General features: G+C 50.6%; 1 protein-coding gene across 1 annotated transcript; it reads left to right on the top strand.

Moving 5' to 3' along the window:
• Positions 1 to 5,585: 5,585 nt before the first annotated feature.
• rassf10a (Ras association domain family member 10a) lies at positions 5,586 to 8,344 on the top strand. The gene has a single exon (XM_073049913.1). It carries the CDS (start codon positions 6,474 to 6,476, stop codon positions 7,686 to 7,688), a length of 1,215 nt encoding a protein of 404 aa, XP_072906014.1. The 5' UTR covers positions 5,586 to 6,473; the 3' UTR covers positions 7,689 to 8,344.
• Positions 8,345 to 8,681: the final 337 nt, after the last annotated feature.

Below are 8,681 nucleotides of genomic sequence, written 5' to 3'. Positions count from 1 at the left end.
GTGGGGGGAGGGGGGGTCTACTGCGCAGGATCGAAATAAACTGCAGAGTTGTAAACTCAGTCAGCTCCATCCTAGGCACTAGCCTCCGTAGTATGCAGGACATCTTCAATGAACAGTGCCTCAAAAAAGGGCAATGAGCACACCCTCTCCTCATTGCTACCATCAGGAAGGGGGTACAGGAGCCTGAAGGCACACAAACCGCGATTCAGGCACAGCTTCTTCCCCTCTGCCACAGATTTCTGAATGGACAGCAAACCCAAGAACAGTAAATCACTACTTCTTTATTTCTATTTTTGCTCTACTTATTTAATGTAACCATTTTATACACACACACACACTCACACACACACACACACACACACACACACACACACACACACACACACACACACACACACACACACACACACACACACACACACACACACACACACACACGGTGATTGATAAGTTTGTGGCCTAAGGTAGAAGGAGATGAGTTATTAACTTCAAACTTTTTGCATTGTAATGAGAGCTGTATAACTCATCTTATCAATCACCCCGATGAGTTATTAGCTTCAAACTTTCTGCATAATCACTCAAAGAGTTGAACTGCATGTGCAAGCAACGAGAGCTGTATAACTCATCTCCTTCTACCTTATCTGTGGACACTTTCTGGAGGTCCAAGATCCATATGCTCCACAACCACTGGACTAAGTGTGTAAATGTAGGAGGGGACTATGTTGAAAAATAAATGTGCTAGGTTTTCTAAAATTGACTCCTACCTTAGGCCACGAACATATCAATCACCCCGCATATATGAATATATATATATATAATACTGTAATTTACATTATTATGTGTTGCAATGTACTGTTAACAACAAATATCATGACATACGCTAGTGATACTAAATCAGGTTCTGATCCTGACTGATGTATCACTGTGATAAAATGGTCTACACAACGCAGACAAGGCAAAGTTTTTCCATGTTCTGTACCTTGCTACAGTATGTGATGATAACATGTAAACCAGTTTGCCATTTTACCTCCCCCAGGGGCTGCAGTTTGTTGCTCCAGATTCCAGCATTTTGTGTCTACTATCTTGTTTTCTGTCCACATTCATTCACACTTCTGGTCCGCAGAAACTCTTTGGAAAACAGAAACACAGCTCTTCATTGTGGGATGGGATGGTGCCAGGAGACTGTAGTTAGGTTTAGCGTTTAAGGACAAGGATGAGGAAGAGTTAGAGTTCAGGGGTCAGGAGTCCAAGTCAAAGGTCAGTGATCTCCGATGTTCAAGTTTATTGTCATCTGACTACATACAGTATATATACAACCAAACGAAACAACGATCCTCCAGACCATGGGGGACCCACAAAACTGTTATCACACACAGCACACAAAACAAAATGTTACCACAAATAAGTGAATAAAATAGGATTCAACATATACTCTTCACTACATGTAAACAGAAAGCAGTACAGTAAACAGCTCGTGACCTAGTGACAAGATCTTGATGGTGGTGGGGTATTCATTAGTCTCACAGCCTGAGGGAAGAAGCTGACACCCAGTCTGACAGTCCGAGTCCTGATGCTCCTGTATCTCCTTCCTGATGGTAGTGAGTCGGAGAGATTGTTGGATGGGTGGTTGGGATCCTCAACAGTACCTCAAGTCTTTTGTCCACAATGCTCTCGATATGTGTCATCAAAGGGGGAAGGGAGACCCTGGTGACCCTCTTGCCAATGGGAAGGGGGAAGGGAGACCCTGGTGACCCTCTTGCCAATGGGGAGGGGGAAGGGAGACCCTGGTGACCCTCTTGCCAATGGGGAGGGGTTGAAGGAGACTCCACTGATTCTCTTGCCAATGGGGAAGGGACACCCTGGTGATTTTATCAGCAGTTTTTACTATTTTAGTCTACGTTGGCAAACGCTGGTGAGCCCAGTGATCCACAGGTCATCGAGTCCTGGGTCAGACCTCTGTATGGGTGTGAGTCACAATGGCCAATGTCAACCCCTCTCCCCACCCCCTCAGATCACCAGGGTTTGGAGGTCGATGCCCAAAGGTCCAACCTATGATCATTGAGTCCTGGGGTCGAGACTCAGAGGTCGGAGAGGTCCGAGGTTGGAGGCCCAGTGTCTGAGAGTCCAGGGTGAAATCCTGGAGACCTACCTGTGGGAGTGTGAGTGGGAAATTGGTTGGTTTTCTTGCATTGTCATGTTGTTGGTGTTGTGATTTATTGCATGCTATATGTACGCCTGATTGTGTGATGACACTCGCGGCTGCCCCCGGCACATCTGTTGGTAGTTTGTGCAGGTGATGCAGTTCACTGCATGCTTGATAAATAAATACTCGTGATAAATAAGTACTCGTGATAAATAAATCTGACTGAGAATGTGAATCTCAAGACAGACAAGATCAGGAGTGGCTGAAGCGTGTCGATTAGCTGTCGGGCGGGTATCATCGGGCTGGTCACACTCTGCAGCTGAGCTGCATTCTCACGTGATGTGAGGATGTTGCCAGGACCTGAGTTATGGGGAGAGGTTGAATGGGTTAGGGCTTTATTCCCTGGAGCACAAGAGAATGAGGGGAGATTTGAGAGAGGTATGCAAAATGTGGGTGGCAGGGTGGAGCTACGTCTCTACCAAAGGAGATGTAAGGTGTTCCCTCCCTCCACTAGTCTGCAGGTTAGTACCTGCTTAGCCTCCTCCCTTCACCCCCCAACCAAGGTCATGTGAAGCCCTGGTAGAGGCAGTGGATGGTGCACATCACAAGTACGTGACCACAGATGCCAGGCAGACAATCTCTGCAGGGTATTGATAATGACTGGGGTCACCCATCTTTTTTTGCTAATTGGGTGTGTGATGGTATTTGTGGTGTGGGGGTTTTTAATGGGTTCTACTGTGCTTCTGTTTTGTGATTGCCTACAAGAAGATGAATCTCAAGGTTGTATATGTTATACATACTTTGATAATAAATGTACTTTGAATTTTGAACTTTCACTTTGTCTCTTTACCTCATTGTAGGAGGTGTCAGCATAGCTTTTCTGGAAATGAAAATATCTTATTAAAGTCATAGAGTCATAATCACATAAATGGGCCCTTCAGTCCAACTGATCCATGTTAACCATGTAGCCCATCTGCACTCGTCCCATTTGCCTGTGTTTGGCCCATATCCCTCTAAACCTTTCCCATCCATACAGCTGTCCAAATGTTGTTCATGTATCTGCCTCTGGCAGCTCATTCCATATATGGATGAAAATGTTGCCCTCCTTTGACAAGGTTCTTTTTAAATCTCTCACCTGCTCTAGTTCTGGATTCCCCAAGCCTGGGGACAAGACTGAGTGCACTCACCCTGTCTGCACCCTCATGACTATGTACACCTCAGTCTCCCATGCCCCAAGGAGTAAAGTAGTTCTCAACCAGTTTCTGCTCTTGTGACTTTCATTTCCTCTGCAGCCCCACCCTCTGGCAGAGGCTCCAAACCTTTTTAATGCCATGGACCCTGACCATTAACCGAGGGTTCAGTGGACCCCGGGTTGAGAACACCTGCTCTGTCGTCTCCATTAGTTGCTAAGGTTTTTTTGACATTGAAAACCTGGCAACTTCCGACAGTTTTTCAGTTGGAACGATCTATTTCAAAGTAATCATGAACTCCAGCGGGTGGATGATGTCCCACTGGATCACACCTACCCACTTGCTGCATAATCAGAGTTTTGGGGGTGGATGTGGAGTGGGCCACTCTGCAGGGAGTGAACCGTGATTTGTGAGTGGTCAAGCAAGGGCAGAGATAAGGACTGATGTGCCACACTCTCCCCCTGACCCCCCACCCCCCCACCAAGACACACAGACTAAGCTGCTTAATTCACGATTCCTACAAAATCCTACCTTGGCGCCTCACCGTGGAGCAGGAGTGACACTGGCCGAACATCAGTGAAGTATGACGGAGATTCGTTCTCTGGCAGGTCTAACCTAGCCGTGAAGGTGATGTTCCGTCGGTATACTACTAGACTAGATCTAGTAGTGGGATCGTGGCTGGCTGAGTCAAGGAGGTAAGCATGCCTTCGCTACTTTGTAGGTTCTGCCTCTTCAGGCAAAGGCTGCACCCAGCGAGGACGCCGGCAGCAGGGCGTCTGATGGTGTCTGTGGCAGATGAATCCAAAAGGGTCAATGGTACAGCCACCTTGGTGACGTGGAGGAATCAGAGTGCTGGTCAACGGATGGCATCAGTAGACTAGTTAGTTGTCACTGCAGGGCAGCTTCCTTACACTCCTGTGTACCACTTAGCATCAGACTTGGAAGCCCAGAGAGACTGTATGGTGGGAGCACGACAGCGTCTGTCTTATTACTGTGCAAGGTGTGTCGGAGTAGAGTTTCTGGTGCAACCGATGTGGGAGACAGTGCCGATCCAATGCTGGTCTTGTGGCCCATAAACATGCCTGCAGAGACTAAACTCTCAGCACAGTCAACATGGAAATCGATGGACAGCCGAAGAAGAAGAATAATTCAGGATTCCATTTAAAATAATTATATTCATTTATTTTGGAAATATCTCATTAAAACAGTAAACTTATCATTCAGCCCCCCCCCTCAGTTTCTTGATTTTTATTTGTGGCCCTTACAAAATCTGACATGGCCCTTTGGGCGGGGGGGGGGCATAAGGCCCTTGTGGAGAAACACCACACAATCCTGTGCAAGCTTGCAGCAGAAAACCCATCGCTATCCATTCATCACCATGCGCCCCCCCCACCCCACCTCCATTCTCCCAGATACTCGATTACACACTGGCAGCAGCCCTTTGGGGGGGCATAAGGCCCTTGTGGAGAAGCACCACACAATCCTGTGCAAGCTTGCAGCAGAAAACCCATCGCTATCCATTCATCACCATGCGCCCCCCACCTCCATTCTCCCAGATACTCGATTATACACTGGCAGCAGCCCTTTGGGGGGGCATAAGGCCCTTGTTGAGAAGCACCACACAATCCTGTCCAACCTCTTCCTTCAATTCAGTCCACCGGGTTCTAAAAGGGTTTTGCCCAGACTTGGGGGCCCGAGTTACCAGGAGAGGTTGTGTAGATGTGGAATGGAGGAGAGGGAGGGGTTAGAAGTATAAATAAGATCACGAGGGGCTTAGGTTTAAGATCAGAGCTGAGAGATTGAAAACAGACTTCAGGGCCAGTTTCTTTACACAGAGGGAGGAGCACATTTGGAATCAGCTGCCAGAAATTGTGGTTAAGGTGTACACGTTAGGCATGTGGAGGGCAGAGGCTTAGAGGACTATGGGACAAACATTGGCAGATGGGAAATGTTCAGTGGGCAACACAGTTGGCTAGAAGAGTGGGCCGAAGGACTTTTGCTGTGCTGTGTGACATAAAATTAAAGGATGGTTCTGTGAGTGCCTGAAGAACAAGGTTCAGGAACAGAACGTTAGTGAGAGTGAGAAGCTATAGAGGGCAGCCTTGTACTAAGTGAGTCTGTGTGTGTGTGTGTGTGTGTGTGTGTGTATGAGTGTATGAGAATCTCCTGTGTGTGAGAGAGTCTGTGTGTGTGAGTGTGTGTGTATGAGTGTATGAGAATCTGTGTGTGTGTGAGAGAATCTGTGTGTGTATGAGTGTATGAGAATCTCCTGTGTGTGAGAGAGTCTGTGTGTGTGAGTGTGAGTGTGTGTGTATGAGAATCTGTGTGTGTGAGTGTGTGTGTATGTATGAGTGTATGAGAATCTGTGTGTGTGAGTGTGAGTGTGTGTGTATGAGTGTATGAGAATCTGTGTGTGTGAGAAAATCTGTGTGTGTGAGTGTGTGTGTATGAGTGTATGAGAATCTGTGTGTGTGAGTATGTGTGTGTATGAGTGTATGAGAATCTGTGTGTGTGTGTGAGAGAGAGTGTGTGTGTGCGCATATGTGTGAGTGAATGTGTGTGTGTGTGTGTGTATGTGTGTGAATGTGTCAGTGAGTGAGTGTCTGTGTGTATGTGTGTGAATGTGTCTGTATATGATGTGAGTGTGTGTGTGTGTCTGTGTATATGATGTGTGTCTATGAATGTGTGTGAGAGTGTGCAAGTGCACGTGTGAGTGAGTGTGAAAGTGTGTGTGTGTGTATATGTGTGTGAATGTGTCTATGTGTGTGTATTTGTGTGTATGCGAGTGTGTCTGATGTGTGTGTGAATGTGAGTGTGTGTGTGTGTGTGTGTGTGAGAGAGAGAGAGAGAGAGAGAAAGAGAGAGAGAGGAATTGTGTGTAGAGAGGGAGGGACACGTCCCAGCCAGCAACATCTCACATTCCCCAGCGAGGGCGAGCTGCGATGTCTGGTTTGGTTCTGCCCTGCCGGGATGTGATGAAGATACCGGAGATGTCCTCGCCGGTGGAATTGTACACGGCTGAGTGCAGACACAGAGCCAGCGACAGACCCGCGCCTGCAGATGCTCCTCTCTGAGCGATGCTGATGCGGAGAAGTTTTTTCTTACCTCTCCGGCAGTAAGTTACTGGCGATTGTTGTCACATGATAGAACAGGGAACTGAAACTCCCGGCACGGCTCAGAACGAGCCGGCGCTGGAGGGGAAAGGTCCGGAATCCCCCGCCGGACGGAGGATGGCCGCCCAGGACAACAAGATAAGCGTGTGGGTCTGTCAAGAGGAGAAGCTGATCTCCGGGCTGTCGAGGCGCACGACTTGCGCCGATGTGATAGCTGCCTTGCTGGAGGAAGCCGCTCTCAGCGAGTTACTGTCCGGAGCGCCGGACACATACTGCCTGGTGGAGAAGTGGAGGGGCTTCGAGAGGACGCTGCCCAACCAGACCAAGATCCTGAGACTGTGGCGGGCGTGGGGAGAGGAGCGGGACAGAGTGACCTTCGTGCTAGAGAAGACCCGCGCCGCGTTGGGCCGGGCGGGATTCCGGAGCGCCCAGGCTCGGGTGGTGACCAGCAGGGACAGCCCGTGCAAGGTACGCGGAGCGGCCGGCGCCGGCCTCGCCATGTCCCGGGACAAACAGAGGAGAGTGGTGCGCAAAGCCTTCAGGAAGCTGGCCAAGATGAACCGCTCGAAGCGGCGGGAGGGCGGCCCGAAGGAAGAGAGGTGCGGAGAGAGGATGGAGACTATGGTGCACCGGGTCCTGTCGCAGGACCACACCATCCGGCAGCAACTGGAGCGGCTGCGGGAACTGGACCGGGACATCGACCTGTGCGAGGCCAGGATACACCTGGACAGGATGAGGAAACACGGCGCCAACTACGTGCAGGACACTTATCTGGAAGGGGGTCCAGCGCCGTGCCAGGACGCAGCCGAGGGGCAGACGGAGGAGGGGGCGGCGGAGGCGGAGGGTCCGGAACGGAGAGAGGAGGGGGCGGAGGCGGCAGCGGAGGAGGAGGAAGGTCCCGAGGTGGAGGTGGGCAGCACCGGGCTGGACCCGGACCAGCTGCGGGAACAGCTGCAGGCTAGTTTGTGTCTCAGTTTGCGGCTGACCAGCGATTTGGAGGAGTGCCGGAGGGAGCTGGAGCGGAGCCGGAGTATGCGGCGCCTGAAGCGGGAGGAGTTGGAGCGGCTACTCCGGGAGCTGCGGGAGTTGAGCAGCAGCCCTGAGCCGCCGGCCCGGGACACGACCACCACCGCCGACCGGGCGGGGGACGAGGGGGATTCGGCGGATGATTCGGACACGGGGCTTAGCTCCATGAACAGCCTAGACTCCGACCCCGCCCCCGTCGCCGAGTCCCTGGTCTAGACCCAGGGGACAGGGGTCCGCCGACCAAAAGCGGGCAAACTTTCAGATTCCTGCTGCTGTGGTCGGGTCAGAGACATTAACAACAGCCGCACTGTCCCATGCCGCCACAGAGAACTGAACCAGAGACACCTCAGTCAGAGCGGAAAGTTTGGACGTTCCAGGTTTTTTTAATATCGGGGCCGGTCTTGCAGCATCTATGAGAAGAAAACGTTAATGTTTAGGTTTATAACTCTCAGGGGAGGGGAAAAGAACATTTAATATTTCATATATTTTAGCGGGGTTCCCAGACTTTGCTTAGTGGTATTGGTCCATGGCCTAGAAAAAGGTTGGGAACCCTGTTAGAGATATTGCACAGTGACAAGCCAAGGCTGTCCGGTTACTAACCCGCACATCTGTGGACCGTGAGCGAAAACCGAACAGCCGGAGTAAATCCTTGCGGACCAACTCCATACAGGCAGCGGCGGGAATTGAACCCGGCTCACTGGAGCGGTAAAGCCTTACGCGACCGTGCTGCCCACATCCAGCAGGTCAGGCCTAATCTGTGGAGTGAGAAGGAAAATTTACTATTTCAGGTTTAAGAACAGTCAGCTCAGGAAGAAGAGTAAGTGTTTCGGATTCAAAATATTTTCTCCCCAGGGTGGGGGAGTCAAGAGGTAGAGGGCATTGGTTTAAGGTGGGAGGGGAGGGGAGGGTGGAGGGTGGGCCAGGTATGGAATGAGCTGCCAGAGGAAGTGTTTGAGGTAGGTACATAGGATGTGGAACGGTACTGCACGATAACAGGCCCTTTGGCCCACCATAATACGAAGGACACAGCATGGAATCGGCCTTCCAGCCGCACTGCCCCGACAATCCCAGAAAACCCGATGTACCCTAACCTAATCACCACTGACCAACCAACCTGCTGTGGGAGGAAACCCGTGCGTTCCACCGGGAGGATGTACAGGGACAGCACCAGCATTGAGCCGGGAACTCCCGAGCTGTAATAGCGCCCTG

This window comes from Hemitrygon akajei, chromosome 6 (assembly GCF_048418815.1).
Source record: "Hemitrygon akajei chromosome 6, sHemAka1.3, whole genome shotgun sequence".
Lineage (NCBI taxonomy): Eukaryota > Metazoa > Chordata > Chondrichthyes > Myliobatiformes > Dasyatidae > Hemitrygon > Hemitrygon akajei.
The sequence above is the reverse complement of the archived record's forward strand: the minus strand, read 5'-3'. Positions and strand labels throughout refer to the sequence as shown.

Excerpts from the sequence above, each read along its gene's own strand:
- rassf10a (XM_073049913.1), top strand. The coding sequence starts at position 6,474 with ATGATAGAACAGGGAACTGAAACTCCCGGCACGGCTCAGAACGAGCCG.